The sequence below is a fragment of the Danio rerio genome, chromosome 16 (assembly GCF_049306965.1).
Source record: "Danio rerio strain Tuebingen ecotype United States chromosome 16, GRCz12tu, whole genome shotgun sequence".
NCBI lineage: Eukaryota > Metazoa > Chordata > Actinopteri > Cypriniformes > Danionidae > Danio > Danio rerio.
In genome coordinates, this window is record NC_133191.1 from 1,409,735 (window position 1) to 1,427,278 (window position 17,544).

The 17,544-nt window shown below is 41.6% G+C and overlaps 1 protein-coding gene across 2 annotated transcripts in view; it reads left to right on the forward strand.

Annotated features, from left to right (window-relative positions):
• Positions 1-14,205, forward strand: part of adamtsl4 (ADAMTS-like 4) — a 76,745-nt gene extending 62,540 nt beyond the window's left edge. Inside the window, exons 10-18 of one of the 2 annotated variants that reach the window (XR_012391880.1) lie at positions 80-325; positions 2,599-2,728; positions 3,090-3,294; positions 6,116-6,289; positions 6,369-6,548; positions 6,875-7,054; positions 7,991-8,135; positions 9,727-10,553; positions 12,987-14,205. Coding sequence is in view for 1 of the 2 variants with exons in the window: in XM_021466792.3 (XP_021322467.2) it covers positions 80-325; positions 2,599-2,728; positions 3,090-3,294; positions 6,116-6,289; positions 6,369-6,548; positions 6,875-7,054; positions 7,991-8,135; positions 9,727-9,857 (1,391 nt within the window). In the remaining variant the exon portion in view is untranslated. Of the gene's footprint in view, positions 1-79; positions 326-2,598; positions 2,729-3,089; positions 3,295-6,115; positions 6,290-6,368; positions 6,549-6,874; positions 7,055-7,990; positions 8,136-9,726 lie in introns of both variants that reach the window. The other variant, XM_021466792.3, reaches the window with a different exon arrangement.
• The last annotated feature ends 3,339 nt before the right edge of the window (positions 14,206-17,544 follow it).

Sequence of the window (17,544 nt, forward strand, 5' to 3'; positions counted from 1 at the left end):
CAGAAATTGGGAGGAAAAATATTCAGGAGGGCGAATGATTGAGTTTGAGGTCAGTGATGGTCTTCTGCTTGCCTTTCAGCTGGAGTCTCGATGGCAGTGGAAAACCCTGTTGCTCCTCCTCCAGTGTCGTCTTCCTTCCCTTCATCATCATCATCATCTTCGTCTTCATCTGATCGATGGCCACCTGAGAGGCCCCGCCCACAGGGCTTAGGACCCAATCGAAATGCTCGGATCCCTCCAAGAACAGACCTCCCATTGGACAATCTGCCTGTGTTTGTGTGGAGACGAGGAGCGCTGACAGAATGCACTGCTACCTGTGGAAAAGGTCAGATTAGCTCACACTGTATAATAATTCATTTTCCTTCAGCTCAGTCGCTTATTTATCAGGGGTCGACTCAGCGGAATGAACCACCAACTATTCCAGCATATGTTTTGTGCAGCGGATGCTCTTTCAGCTGCTACCAAGTACTGGGAAACACTCATACACACTCATTCACACTCATACACTAAGACCAATTTAGCTGATCACTTCCACTATAGTGCATGTGTTTGGACTGTGGGGGAAACCGGAGCACCCGGAGGAAACCCATGCCAACACAGGGAGAACATGCAAACTCCACACAGAAACGCCAACTGACCCAGTCAGGACTCGAACCAGGCACCTTCTTGCTGTGAGGTGCTAACTAAAATACTGCACTTTCCTCATCATGCGTCTGCTGTTATGAGTTTTACATGAGACGTTACTGAGTGTGTCAGGGTTTAACCTGTGCTCCAGAGTGTTTATTTGTAAAAGTAGAGCTGGAATCACTCACTGAACATGAACCCGTTGCCTACTGACACAAGACCAGAGCCAACGCTGTGGAAAAGAGTGTTCGTGTGCCAGACTGTTAAGGAGTTTCTCTCTCCGTGTGCATGCGTGTGTGTGTGTGTGTGTAGGGGTGGGGTGTGTGTGTGTGTGTGTGTGTGTGTGTGTGTGTGTGTGTGTGTGTGTGTTTCTCACCACTGTTTTTCATTAATCTGAAGTGGCCAGTGTGAGTTTGCTCTCTGCCTCCTCCTCCTGGTGTGTTTAAACAGCTGCAGGTTGGCATGCTGCATTAAACTGCATATATTGGCAAAGCACGCTTCCTATTTTTACATGTTTACTATAGCAGGAATAGTAAAACAGATTCCACAGAACCCAAGCAGTATCTGGAGACCAAGTTCACAGAGACTCGAGGGTGTAAACAGCCACCCAGAATACATTGCCATTTGTTTACACAGTTCATTTATGTGTAATAACATTTAAAAAAAAATACTATATTAAGTACTATAGTGTTTTGGAACAATACTAGATTAAAGTGTGTGTCACGGATTTATTCAAGTACTGTTCTGTAGTTGTTGTGTTACCATAGAAACTACAGTATTACCACAATAGAATAATTCAAGTACTCTAGTAAAGTTGTTGTTACCATAGCAACTGTAAAATTACCACAACATATTTAATTAATGTACATTACAGTAGTTGTTGTGTTACCATAGCAACTACAGAATTACCACAACAAATTTAATTTAAGTATTTTATCGTAGTTGTCGCGTTGCCATAGCAACTATAAAATTACCACAACAAATTTAATTTAAGTATTTTATCGTAGTTGTCGCGTTGGCATAGCAACTATAGAATTACCACAACAAATTTAATTTAAGTACTTTATCATAGTTGTTGTGTTGCCATAGCAACTATAGTATTACCACAACAAATTTAATTTTAGTACTTTACTGTAGGGGCAACGCAGTGGTGCAATAGCGAAAAAACGTGCTGGATAAGCTGGCGGTTCATTCCGCTGTGGCGATTAATAAAGGGACTAAGCCGAAAAGAAAATGAATGAATGAATGAACTTTACTGTAGTCGTTGTGTTGCCATAGCAACTATAGAATTACATCAAATTTAATTAAAGTACTTTACAGTAGCTGTTGTGTTGCCATAGTAACTATAGAATTACCAAAACAATTTGAATTTAGGTACGTAATTGTAGTTTTTGTGTTGACATAGCAACTAAAGAATTAATGAAGAAATTTAATTTACGTACTTTAATGTAGTTGTAGTATTACCATAGCAACTGTAGAATTACCACAACAAATTTAATTTAAGTACTTTACTGTAGTCGATGTGTTACCATAGCAACTATAGAATTACCACAACAAATTTAAGTACGTTATTGTTGTTTTTGTGTTGCCATAGCAACTATAGAATTATCGCAACAAATTTAATTTACATACTTTTACTGTAGTTGTTGTGTTGCCATAGCAACTATAGAATTATTGCAACAAATTTTATTTACGTACTTACTGTAGTAGTGTTGCCATAGCAACTATAAAATTACCACACAAAATTTAATTTAAGTACTTTACTGTAATATGGTTTAAAGCATTACAAAACAAATAGTTTTACTATATTAGCATTGAATTTAGTTTACTACAGGCTGTTCATTCCGCTGTGGCGACCTCTGATAAATCAGGAATTAAGCCTAAGAAAAATGAATGATTAAGTTACTACAGTATTTCTCATGTGGGTAGTTTTGAATCGTTTTCATGTGTGTGTATCTGCTTGTGTGTACTCAGGCTCTCAGTACAGAGAGATTGTGTGTGTGAACAGACACACAGAACAGGAGGTTCACGAGAGGAGGTGTGACTCTGCAACCAAACCCACGCCAGAGGAGGAACCATGTAATGTTCATCCATGTCCACCATTGTGAGTAGGCTAACTGTGAATTAAATTTTTCTTTAAAAAACTAACATGTTTATTTGACAAAGATGCATTCAATTGATCAACAGTTAGTTTGCAATGCTAAAACATGTTAAACATGCTAGAAAAATGCTAGCATTATGCTAATTTATTCTCGCAAGTATATTAAAACATTATAGCTTCAAGATAAACATGCTATAAAGAAGTAAACAACATGCTATATGCTACATGGCATGATGTTAATTCACAACAGGAAAATGCTAAACTTGTTAGCAACATCCCAGATTCAGATTCTGTAGCTGTGTTACCATAGTTCCCATAGATAGACCATCTATCTCAGTTAACGTGTGTGTGTGTGTGTGTGTAGCTGGGATATGGGGGCGTGGTCAGAGTGCAGTGTTTCCTGTGGTTGGGGTGTTCAGCAGCGTCAGATACAGTGCAGGCAGAGCTTTGGGAACCGCTCAACGATGGTCCACCCTCAGCGCTGCGCTGGTCTTAGCCGTCCCAACGCCACACAGCCCTGCCACCCGCGCGTCTGTTCACACTGGGAGATCAGCACCAACTGGAGCACGGTGAGACATACCGCACCAAGCAATTCCTACACATTTATATGATTTCCTTTGTGTAAGTTTAGGGTTGGGGATGAGCAAATCATAGTAAAATGTACGGATATGATTGTACAAATGAATATGAAATGAGGGGCCGATCACACCGAATGTGTTACTCCATCATGAGAATGCAAGCTGCACCACACTGCCTTTTTTGTTGACAAGGCAAAAAGAAGTGCACTAGGCAACTGTAACTCTCCAGTCCTACTGCACACATCCCATTCAACGCTGGGATCCAACCAGCGATTCTTTGGATAGGAGATGGTTGCTCTAATAAGTAGGCTAAAGACCATGGCAGTTGTCACTAGAGCACCTTTTGAGGTCAAAGGAGTGAGGTTTACCCACATAGCACTTTGCTAGCTGGCCTCTGCTACACTCAACTCCCTAAACCTCACTCCCATCTCGGACGAGCCCCCTCGTGCAACCCACTGGTTCTTCTGCAGCCATCCCATTTTGAGCTGGGACCAAATCAGCGATTCTTTATATGGGAGTCGGTTGCTCTAACAAAGAGGCTAAAGGCCATGACATTTGTCGCTAGAGCACCTTTTAAGGTCAGAGGTGTGAGGTTTACCCGCATAGCACTTCGCTAGCTGGCCTCCATTAAACTCAACCCCGTAAACCTCACTCCCATACCAGATGATCCCCTCTCGTGTAACCCACCGATCCTACTGCACCTATCTTGTTTTGAGCTTAGATCTAACCGGCAATTCTTTGCATGGGAGTCAGTTGCTCTAACAAGGAGGCTAAAGACCATGGCCTCTAGCATCTGTCGCTAGAGCACCTTTTGTGGTTAGAGGAGTGAGGACACTTCGCTAGCTGGCCTCCATTACACTCACCCCCCTAGGCTCACTCCCATCCCGGAAGAGCCCCTACGTGTAACCCACAGGTCCTACTGCACCCATGTCTTTCTGAGCAGGGATCGAACCAGCAATTCTTTGCATGGGAGTCGGTTGCTCTAACAAGGAGGCTAAAGACCATGGCATCTAGCATCTCTAGAGCACAGGTCAGAGGAGCGAGGTTTACCTGCATGGCACTTTGCAAGCTGACCTCAATGACACCCACCCCTCTAAACCTCACTAGCATCCCGGACGAGCCCCCACATGTAACCCACCAGTCCTGCTGCACTCATTCTGTTCCAAGCTGGGATTGAAATGGCGATTCTTTGTATGAGAGGTAGTTGCTCTAACAAGGATGCTAAATACCATGGCCTCTAGCGTCTATGGCTTGAGCACCTTTTGAGGTCAAGGCACTTTGCAAGCTGGCCTCAATGACACTTACCCCTCTAAACCTCATAAACCTGACTCCCATCCCGGACGAGCCCCCAAATGTAACCCTCCAGTATCTATGGCTAGAGCACCTTTTGAGGTCAGAGGAGTGAGGTTTACCCACATAGCCCTTCGCTAGCTAGCCTCCAATACACCCCCCCCCCCCCAAACCTCACACTCATTCCAGACTAGCCTCCAAGTGTACCCCACCAGTCCTACTTCACCCATCCCGTATAGAGCTAGGATCAAACTGGTGATTCTTTGTATGGGAGTTGGATGGTCTAACAAGGAGGCTAAAGACCATGGCCTCTAGCGTCGTGCACTGGATCACCTTTTGAGGTCAGAGGAGTGAGGTTTACCTGCATAGCACTTTGCTAGCTGGTCTCAATGGCAGTCACCCCTCTAAACCTCACTCCCATCCCGGACGAGCCCCCAAGTGTAACCCACAGGTCCTACTGCACCCATGTCTTTCTGAGCAGGGATCGAACCAGCAATTCTTTGCATGGGAGTCGGTTGCTCTAACAAGGAGGCTAAAGACCATGGCATCTAGCATCTCTAGAGCACAGGTCAGAGGAGTGAGGTTTACCTGCATGGCACTTTGCAAGCTGACCTCAATGACACCCACCCCTCTAAACCTCACTAGCATCCCGGACGAGCCCCCACATGTAACCCACCAGTCCTGCTGCACTCATTCTGTTCCAAGCTGGGATTGAAATGGCGATTCTTTGTATGAGAGTTAGTTGCTCTAACAAGGATGGTAAATACCATGGCCTCTAGCATCTACGGCTAGAGCACCTTTTGAGGTCAAGGCACTTTGCAAGCTGGCCTCAATGACACTTACCCCTTTAAACCTTATAAACCTCACTCCCATCCCGGACGAGCCCCCACATGTATCCCACCAGTATCTATGGCTAGAGCACCTTTTGAGGTCAGAGTGAGGTTTACCCACATAGCCCTTCGCTAGCTAGCCTCCAATACACCCCCCCAAACCTTACACTCATTCCAGACTAGCCTCCAAGTGTACCCCACCAGTCCTACTTCACCCATCCCGTATAGAGCTAGGATCAAACTGGTGATTCTTTGTATGGGAGTTGGTTGGTCTAACAAGGTGGCTAAAGACCATGGCCTCTAGCGTTGTGCACTGGATCACCTTTTGAGGTCAGAGGAGTGAGGTTTACCTGCATAGCACTTTGCTGGCTGCCCTCAATGACAGTCACCCCTCTAAACCTCACTCCCATCCCGGACGAGCCCCCACATGTAACCCACCGGTCCAACTGCACCCATCCCATTCCAAGCTGGGATTAAAATGGCGATTCTTTGTATGAGAGTTGGTTGTTCTAACAAGGGCGCTTAAGGCCATGACTCCTAGCGGCTGTTACGAGAGCACATTGGATCTGCTTTCATTTTTATTGGACAAAGTTACGAGTTTCTGCGTTTCTGTGTTTGTTTTTGCACAGATAGCATGTGTTCAGGCATATTTTAACTGTTGTAATTGTGCAAATGCGTGTGTTTTCCGACAGTGTTCGGTGGATTGTGGAATGGGAAAGAGAACCAGGAATGTGCGTTGTGTCAGTAACCACGGCAACACTGTGAATGACCGGGAGTGCAATGACAGGCTCCGCCCACAGCACAGCGAGGACTGTCACATGGGTCCGTGCGTCACCAACTGGTACTTCACTGATTGGACACACACTGTGAGTACTGACCAACCAATCAGACTCCTCTTGATTTGCATAACGCAGTGTGTTAAACTCTGGCTCCTGTTTGTGTCAGTGTTCTGCGGAGTGCGGGCCGGGTGTGCAGCGCAGGGAGGTGGTGTGTGTGAGCGCTGGAGGCCGGAGAGAAGGAGACGGAGGACTGGAGTGTGTCGGGGACAAACCTGCAGACATGAAGGCCTGTAACGGTGGCCCCTGTACAGCCACATACCTGTGGTACACCGGGCCCTGGGGATACGTGAGTCTACTGCACACACAACTATAAGTAAGGGATAAAGTACATCCAGCCGGTGTTTCTTGCAGAATCAACCATTCAGCCTTACACAACAGCTGCTGATAAAGCTGTTGGGCTTATTCTGTGAGGAATAGAAATAGAGAGTAGATTAAAATGTAACATAATTGAATATAGACGACAATGTCATTTGAGGATAAAGTTGCAATGAGTAATGAAGAGCTGATAAGCTATCACCGCACAATGCAGAACAGAAATACATAATAGTTCAGAATAAGTGAAGCAGACTTGTTTTGGTCTGTGTGTGTGTTCTCTGTGTTGTGTTTTGTCAGTGTAACGCAGTGTGTGGAAACGGAACTCAGCGCAGAGACGTCATCTGTGTGAGGAAGAGCGGCAGTGAGTTTACGGTCAGCAGCTCCAGCGACTGCTCTCACCTGGAGAAACCCTCACCTGTGCAGCCCTGTGAGCTGCAGCCCTGCACACCACAGTGGTTCACCACCGACTGGAGCACGGTGAGCACCTGCAGCCGTCTGCCTACCTAAGTGTCTGTGTTTGTCTATCTGTTTGTCCATCTCACTGTCCGTCTGTCTGTCTATCTGTCTGTCTGTCTGTCTGTCCTTCTATCTGTCCATCCATTTGTTTGTCTGTCTGTCCATCTGTCCGTCCCTCTGTCTGTCCGTAAGTCCGTCTGTCTGTTTGTCCATTTGTCTGTTTGTCCATCCGTCTATATGTCCGTCCATTCGTCCATCTTTCTGTCCGTCTTGTCTGTTTGTCTGTCTTATCTGTCCATCCCTCTGTCCGTCTGCCTGTCTGCCCGTTTGTCCATCTGTCTGTCTCTCCATCTGTCTGTTTGTCTATCTGTCCAATTATCTGTCTGTCTCTCTGTCTGTCCTTCCGTCTGTTTGTCCATCTGTCTGCCTGTTCATCTGTCTGTCTGTCCATCTATCTGTCGTATCTGTCTGTCCCTCTGTCTGTCTGTTCGTCCATCTGCCTTTCTGCCCGTCCGTCCGTCTGTCTGTCTGTCTGTCTGTCTCTCCATCTGTCAGTTTGTCTATCTGTTCAATTATCTGTCCGTCCGTCCGTCCATCTGTCTGTCTGTCCATCCGTCTGACTGTTTGTTTGTCTGTCTGTCCGTAAGTCCGTCTGTCTGTCAGTCCATCTGTATGTTTGTCTGTCAAACCAGGTAATTGGTTTGTTCTGTAGACATATAAACAAATGAATATCTTAAAGGGGCTAATGATATTGGCCTTAAAAAATGGTAAAAAAGAAAATATTTTTGCGGCATTAAACATTAAACAAAGATTTCACAAGACGGTGAATAATTTTGCCCTCATGTTTATATAGTATAATGAATGCTACCTTTTTTGCTTCTTATGTATTGTGATATACGTTTCAGCAATTAATCGCAACAAGTAAATGTTAAAAGTCTACATTTATCATGTGTGCAGTGCTCTCGCTCCTGTGGTGAAGGGCTCCAGACGCGAGAGGTGCGCTGCCTCACACCTGACAAGCAGCACAGCGCCACCTGCCATCCAGACGCCAGACCTGCACACCAGCAGCCCTGCAACACCATTCCCTGCAGTCCCTTCGAAGGTTAGTCTGTGTGTGTGTGTGTGTGTGTATACCCTGTATTCCTTACATTGTGGGAACCAAACGTCCCCACAAGTATAGCAATACCAGTAAGTTTTGAAGTTGTGGACATTTTTTGGTCCCCATGAGGAAAACAATTCATAAATGAAGTATTTCGAAAGTATAAAAATGCAGAGTGTTTGCTGTGAGGGTTGAGTTTAGTGTTAGGATTGAAGTAGAGGAGAGATTATACAGTCTCTACAGTGAAAACATCATTACAGCTATGAGAATCCTCATAAAGAAAGCTGTGTGTGTGGGTGTGTGTGTGTGTGTGTGTGTATGTGTGTGGGTTATATTGTAAGCTATTCACTGATAACAACTGATTCAACTAATAACACAGGCTCATCCTGCTGTATATTCTTATATTTATATGCTTATCTGTTACTCTGTTGTTCTTGGCTGTTTGGCGCCATCTTGCGACAGAATGATAATAATAACAGGTAGGTTAGTGTGACCTGCCTTCAGCCGTTTCTCCTCCTGCAAGCTTCACGTTTAATTTTAAAAAGCTGGCTAGTAAACTATTACAGCTCAGATCAATGTTCTGCGTCTTTAATAGTGTAGTATTGTGGCATGTAGTCATGTAATAAGCAGGATAAAGTACATCCAGCCGGTTGTTTTCACATAAATATGCAGGTTAATACTGTCAGGCTTTATTCTGGAAGAACAACCAGCTAGATGTATACTACTCCTTATATAACACCTCTCTCATCCTTTTTCACTACTAAGTGTATTGTTTAGGGATGCAACCCATTTTCACAAAAATATTGCCCCAAAAATTAGGGATGCACTCAATTTTTCTCTGCTGAAAATTCATTCATTCATTTTCCTTCGGCTTAGTCCTTTTATTCATGAGGGGTCACCACAGGGGATTGAACCGCCAACTTACGCAGCATATGTTTCACACAGCGGATGCCCTTCCAGCTGCAACCCAGTACAGGGAAACACCCATGCACACTCACATTCACACACACACTCATACACCATAGCCAATTTAGTTAATCAATTCCCCTATAGCGCATGTGTTTGGACCAGGGGGGCACCCAGAGGAAACCCAAGGGGAGAACATGCAAACTCCACACAGAAACGCCATCTGATCCAGCTGGGACTCGAACCAGCGATCTTCTTGCTGTGAGGCGATCATGCTACCCACTGTGCCACCATGACGCCAGTGTACACCATGGACCAATGTATATTATATGCTGATAGCAACTGTATATATTCATGCATCTATATGTTTATCTGCTGTTCTTGACTGTTTGGCGCCATCTTGTGACTGAATAATAACAACAAAAGGTAGTTTAGTGTAGGTTGCATTCATCCCATTTCTTTCTGCAAGCTTTACATCTAATTAAAGAGCTACTAAACTGTTACAGCTCAGATCAATGTGTTGTGTCTAATAGTGGCAAGTAGTCATGCAATAAGCAGGATAAAGTACATCCAGCCGGTTGTTTTCACAGAATTAAGCTGCTTTATACTGCGATAATAGCCGTCTGGATGTACATGACCCCTTTATTCAGATGATAACCCATTTCTCATCCTGTTTCTCTCTTCGCAGATGAGAACTGTAAAGACAGACGGCATAACTGTGTAATGGTGGTTCAGGCTCGGCTCTGCGTCTACTCCTATTACAAGACGGCCTGCTGCGCCTCCTGTACCCAAAGTGCTCAGCGGGCCAAAAGACATTAAGCCTATGCACAGACACGGCCAATCACAGAGCGCTTTACAGTTCTACCAGCCAATCACAGGCAGGTCAGATTCACTTGGAGAGATTTCCAGGTTGAACTGAGCTGAGATCAGCATCCTCTTAAAGGGCCAGTTCACCCACAAATGAAAACGCTGTCATCATTTACTCACCCATCAAATCTGTTTACGTTCCTTTCTTCTGTTGAACGCAAAGAAGATATTGTAAAGAAAGCGGATAAACATTGACTCCCATTGAATTTGTTTTTTCTACTATGGAAGTCAGTGTTTGAAACCACGTGAAGGAGTGTAATAGTGAGTTTTGGGGTGAACCGTCCCTTTAAATTAAAAGCATAGAAGTAAACTCTACTTTTTCTCTCGTTTTACAGCTCCCCTAGAGCTAAACAGGTGAGTTTTACCAATTTTCTAATGCATTCAGTCTTTCTCCAGGTTTGCACCTTTAGCTTAGCTTAGCATAAATCATTGAATCGGATTAGACCATTAGCATCTTACTCAAAATTTTAAAAATAGCTAGTTTAGCATTGTGTCCACCCGAAGTGTTTTTATTCTCAAGCTTGGTTGCTTACAGTGTCACTTTTAAGCTAGCCGACCAATCACAGTGGAGGAGGGGCGGGACTATACACTGTCAACAAATAATCTGCTAAAGACTTTTAACTTGTAATGGTATAGCGATAATACACTGTATCATTTACTTTCCTTTGGCTTAGTCCCTTTATTAATCCGGGGCCACCACAGTGGAATGAACCACCAACTATTCCAGCATATGCTTTACACAGCGGATGCTCTTTCAGGGGCAACCCAGTATTGGGAAACACCCATACACACTTATTCACTTACACACTCATACACTACAGCCAATTTAGTTAATCAATTCCCCTATAGCTCTACATAGAAACCAGCCGGGACTCAAACTAGCGACCTTCTTGTTGTGAGGTGATGGTGCAAACCATTGCGCCACCGTGCCACCCTCATAGCAACCAACTGAAAGAAAAAATGCTATAACACTCTATGTGGAGTATTTTCATAACAGCATCTGTTTAGAATTTTTTAAACGAAATGCTAATGGTCTAATCTGATTCAATGATCTATGCTAAGCTAAGCTAAAAGATCTCCCGCCAGTCCCGGAGATAGGCTGAATGGATTCAGAAATTTTGGAAACTCACCTGTTTAGCTCTAGAGGAGCTGTAAGATGAGCCTATTTACAAAATAAAGTGGAGTGTTTCTGTAATATCTGACTGAATGTGGGCTCAGATGATTGATTATGTTCTCTTTCCACATTGATGAAGAGTCGCCATCAAACACATAACCATTCCTTTAATCCCAAATGCACGGAGGCGTATATGAAGATATTCTAGAAGATGCTTTTGTCACATATAAAGTGTTGCGTGTTGTCCATAAGTCAGTCAGCATAATTTGATTCACACAGTCGTCACATGACCAAAATATGAATGATTATATATTCATGCATTCATTCATTTTCCTGTCGGGTTAGTCCCTTTATCAATCCAGGGTTGCCACAGCGGAATGAACCGCCAACTTATCCAGCAAGTTTTACACAGCGGATGCCCTTCCAGCCGCAAGCCATCTCTAGGAAAGATAATATATACAATGTCCACTAAATGATGTTGCATTAGCACTAAAAATACATCCCATGGGAAAAAATACTATGGTATTTCAGAGTAAATGTGCTATAGAAGATAGTGTGATTGAATACTGTAGTGTTTTTGAAGATTACTACAGTAAATTGCATTGATTTGGTAATTCTACCGGTTATAGAAACTACTATAGTAAAATAAACACTTGAATTCATTCATTTTCCTTAAGCTTAGTCCCTTTATTCATCAGTGGTCACCACAGTGGAATGAACCGCCAACTATTCCAGCATATGTTGTACACAGCGGATGCCCTTCCCAGTACTGGGATACTCCCATACACACTCATTCACACACACACTCATACACTACAGCCAATTTAGTTGATCAATTCCCCTATAGCGCATGTGTTTGGACTGTGGGGGAAACCGGAGCACCCAGAGGAAACCCACGCCAACATGGGGAGAACATGCAAACTCCAGATAGAAATGCCAACTGACCCAACCGAGACTCGAACCAGCGACCTTCTTGCTGTAAGGCCACAGTGATAACCACTGAGCCACCGTGCCGCCAACACATGGATTACTATTGTAAATTTACTATAACTATATTACACACTACAGTAAATTGCATTAATGTGTTCTGTTAGTCACAGCAGCTACTATAGTAAAATGAACGCATTAATTAGTATAGTAAATCTACTTATAACTGTACTATACTGTATGTGCGATAACCGTTACAGTGTTTGCTGTGCCTTTGTTGATATTATATTTGATATTTCAGCTTTAAGGCAGTCAGAAACTGAATTACAGCTCTTAAAATCCCGATAAATATTAAAATAATGTATAAAAACAATAAAAAATTATTAGTTTAAAAATCTTGAATGATACTTTCTACTTCTCTGTTTGTCCGTCTGACTTTGCGGTCAGTTTCTTTTATCCGCCCCCCTGTCGTTTTAAATAATATCACAATGGCGAACGCATCAGGTATAAAAGCCTTGTGTGTTTTGCGAGGTGTGCACGCAAGTCAGCCGAGGTGCACGATGCGGCGCCAGGCGAAAGTATTAGTCCAGCTGGTTAGGCAGGGAGATGACCAGCTTAAACCACCTTGACAAGCTTAGGAGTCCAGCTCAAACCAAGCTGGTCAAGCTGGTTTTAGCTGGCCATTTTTCTGACCAGCTAAGACCAGACTGGAAAATAACTGGAAACCAGCCTGGAAATGGCCAAAACCCCTTTAAATCCAGCCGGCTTAGGCTGGTTTAAGCTGTTTTCTCAGCAGGGCAGATTTGAGTTGCAGCTGGAGTGGCATCCGCTGTTTAAAACATATGCTGGAATAGTTGGCGGTTCATTCCGCTGTGGTGACCCCTGATGAATAAAGGGACTAAGCCGAAGGAAAATGAACGAATGAATGAATGAATGAAATTGGACGTAGTGTATATGTAAATGTGAGAGTGTATGGGTGTTTCCCAGGATTGGGTTGCAGCTGGAAGGGCATTCGCTGTGTAAAACATATGCTGGAATAGTTGGCGGTTCATTCCGCTGTGGTGACCCCTGATGAATAAAGGAGCTAAGCCGAAGGAAAATGAATGAATGAATAATATAAGCAACTAAACACTATAATATGTCATTTACTGTAGCAGCTCTGCTGTATTTACCCCAGTTTATTAATTCACTATAGTTAATACTATAGTATGCTAAACTGTAATATACTATAGTTGTCTACATTTTAATGTAGTAAATCCTTCAGCAGACTGTGGTGGGAGTGAAAAGTGGACAGAATTCAGAAATTTTAATGCACATTCTGTCATTCGTAATGTAGACAGCAGCACATTCTCCTCTTGAAGCGAGCGCCTCTCGTCTCTTGTGTAAATTGTAAGCGAGAATAATAGAAGTTCTGGAAATCTACTGTAAATCTAATGATTCCTGAGCTATAAAGGAGCTGAGTTTCTGAGTGTACATCAGCCATTCTTGTTTAGTTGTGGTCATTTTTCTGTGATGATGTTTTAGTTGTTGTCTCGGCTGGCCACAGTGTAAATGTAAACAAAGTGCTCCTCGCAGGATCACAATCACCCATTTAATATCATTATCGTTATCTGCAGTTGTGCATATCGTGTATTATGAAGCCGCTGATATACAGTACGGCTGTTATGGGAACGTGTTCAATGCATTTAGAGCAGTTACTTCATCAACTAATATGCGAATAGTGTAGTGATTTCAGCCAAAGTCGTGTACAGTCAGAGCGTACTGTGTCTGAGAGCAGACATGCTTCAGCTCATAGCTACAGTATAACCACTAGACACACACACACACACAGCGGACGCAGAGAGCAGTTCAGTACATGCAGAAACACATGCTGACACTAATAGAGTGAATTTGTGTATGTGTGTGTGTGTGTGTGTGTGTGTGTTGGGGAGTATGTGTGTATATGTTGTTTGTGTGGTGTATGTGTCTATGTGTGTGTGAGAGAGTTCCTGTACATATTTTGTATGTATATTATCTCGTTTAGACAGGTAGCAGACGCTCTGTAGAGGTCTGAGAGATGCTTTTATATATGAAACCCTTAGCTATTTATCTATGAGAAAGACAGATAATTTATTTTTTTTCTTAAATGGATCAGTTACTGTCTGTGGAAGTTCGAGATCGGCTCGTCGTTGTTTTATATTTACATTGCTTTGTTATGCAAGAAACAGTGTGCGCAGATTTACCACAGTTATTATTCATAATAAACAAACCAGAAACCCTGATACTGTCCTGTCGTCTGTGCTGAACATGTTCACGGAGGTAAAGTCAGAATTGCTTTACAAAAGACTTGATATTTAACGTGTAATGCAGTGATAATCACTCGTCCGATATGTTTGGTGGATAATGTATTTTAAAAAGAAGTTTTGATGAAATGTTTATGCAGCATTTAATATTAGTATAACGTTTATATACACTCACCGGCCACTTTATTAGGTACACCTGTCCTCGTTAATGCTAATGTCTAATCAGCCAATCACATGGCAGCAGCTCAATGTATTTAGGCATGCAGACATTGTCAAGACGATCTGCTGCAGTTCAAAGTGAGCATCAGAATGGGAAATAAAGGGGATTTAAGAGACTTTGAACGTGGCATGGTTGTTGCTGCCAGACCGGCTGCTCTGAGTATTTCAGAAACTGCTGATCTACTGGGATTTTCACGCACAACCATCTCTAGGGTTTACAGAGAATGCTCCGACAAAGAGGAAATATCCAGTGAGCGGCAGTTCTGTGGACGCAAATGCCTTGTTGATGAGGCCAGAGGAGAATGGCCAGACTGGTTCCAGCAACAGTAACTCAAACAAGCACTCGTTACAACCGAGCTCTGCAGAAGAGCATCTCTGAACACACAACACGTCCAACCTTGAGGCGGATGGGCTACAGCAGCAGAAGAGCACACCGGGTGCCGCTCCTGTCAGCTAAGAACAGGAAACTGAGGCTACAATTCACACAGACTCACCAAAACTGGACAATAGATGTCATATTGCGACATGTCATAAAGCTCAATCATCTCAGACTGGTGAGCAGAACAACAAGTTTACTGTACTGAAATGGCCTCCACAGTCACCGGATCTCAATCCAATAGAGCACCTTTGGGATGTGGACAAATCTGCTGCAACTTTGATCTCTGAGGAGTATTTCCAGTAGCTTGTTGAATCTAAGCCACAATGGATTAAGGCAGTTCTCCAACCTGGTACTAGTAAAGTGTTTTTTATATATATAATTTTATTTATCTATTATATTTTTTATTTTTTTGCTTATAACCTAATAAAATATTCATTCATTAATTCTCCTGTCGGCTTAGTCCCTTTATTAATCCGGTGTTGCCACAGTGGAATGAACCGCCAACTTATCCAGCACGTTTTTACGCAGTGGATGCCCTTCCACTCGCAACCCATCTATGGGAAAACCTCATAAAACCTTTAACATAATTAAATTTACACAAATAATTAAATTTTTATATATATTTTTAATTAACGTATTAAAAAATGGGGGGAAATGTAATCGTGCTTCTATAATCACCTCCATATAAACCTTATTTTTTGAAATTCTGTAAAAGTAATTTTGGGGTAACACTTTACAATAAGGTTCATTAGTTAATGCATTTACTAACATGAACTAATCATGAACAACACATGTACAGCATTTATTAATCACAATTGAACATTTACTAATGCATTATTAACATCCAAGTCCATGCTTGCTAACGTTAGTTAATGCACCATGAGTTAACGAACTAACAATGAACTACTGTATTTACATTAACTAACGTTAACTAACATGACGAAATACTGTAGTAAATGTGTTGTTCATTGTTTGTTCATGTTAGTAAATGCATTAATTAACATTAACTAATGAACCTTATTGTAAAGTGTGACCAAATATATTGGGTGTTCGTGAAACACAAAGTCAATGCTTCAGCCTCACCACCAGAGTGCAGTGCGGTAATGGTGATTGGTAAAAGTTTTACTCAATAAAATGTTTCAGAGACAATAAAACAGACATTTATTAGTTTATTTATAACAATACAAAGTAATAAATGAACAATATCGATCTGTAATGATGCGTATGGACATGTTTCATCACATCAAGACAGATCATTCATCCAAAAAACGCAAACCTGCTCTGTGTAGGCTATAATGTAGCCCAGGGCTGCCCAAACCATCAGATCTCATTTCTGCAGATCGTGTCTGCAGCCAGACTCTGTTGTGTGTGTGTGTTTGATCAGCTGAACTTTGCGGGAACAGCAGTGGGCGCCGCTGAGGTGGGCTCTGTGCCCATACAGCATGAGTGCCCTCAGAAGGGAGCAGGAGGCTCCGGGATCTGGATCCGCTGCGGGCAGATGGTGACCTTTTCACAGTAAATCACTCTCAAATCTGCCGCTTTCCAACAGCGCATTTGGGTCACGGGCTCCTCCCAGGGACACCGCAGGGGTTAAAGTGTGCGGTTCAGCCGTACATTAACATTTGTCACGTATAATAGCCGGAATAAGCAACTCCTCCTCCATATCTCAGTTGCTTTCTAGTCGCAACATAACCCGCTAGTAGAGTGCATTTGTGAAGCTGTGTTCGTCTGTTGAACAACCAGGTGAAAAAAAAATATTAGTAAATATAATACACTTCACTATATGGTGTTAAACAGAAAGGCAAGGCAATCCATACACAATTATAATGCAAAGAGATGTATATAAAGAAGAATAAAAGAAACAAGTATAATAGCTTAGCTACAAATGAGTACTTGTACAAATGAGTATAATATAATTTATAAGTATAATACTTCTGCAAATGAGCTTATAAGTACTAATATATAAGTATAATACTTGTACAAATGAGTATAATATAATATATAAGTATAATACTTGTACAAATGAGTATAATATAATATATAAGTATAATACTTGTACAAATCAGTATATAAGTACTAATATACATGTATAATAATTGTACTAATGAGTTTAAAATAAGTACTAATATATAAGTAATACTTGCACCATTATATAAGTATACTTATGAGTACATAAGTACTAATATATAAGTAAAATAATTGTACAAATAAACAAGTAATAATATATAAGCATAATACTTGTACTAATGAGTTTAAAATAAGTACTAATATATAAGTATAATAATTGTACTTAAGAGTATATAAGTATTAAGTATAATACAAATGAGTATAATATAATTTATAAGTACAATACTTGCACAAATCAGTATATAAGTACTAATATACAAGTATAATAATTGTACTAATGAGTTTAAAATAAGTACTAATATATAAGTAATACTTGCACCATTATATAAGTATACTTATGAGTATATAAGTACTAATATATAAGTATAATAATTGTACAAATAAACAAGTAATATATAAGAATAATACTTGAACTATAATGAGTTTAAAATAAGTACCAATATATAAGTATAATAATTGTACTTAAGAGTATATAAGTATTAATATATAAGTATTATACTTGTACAAATGAGTATAGTATAATATAATATATACGTATAATACTTGTGCAAATGAGTATAAAATAATTTATAAGTATAATGCTTGTACAAA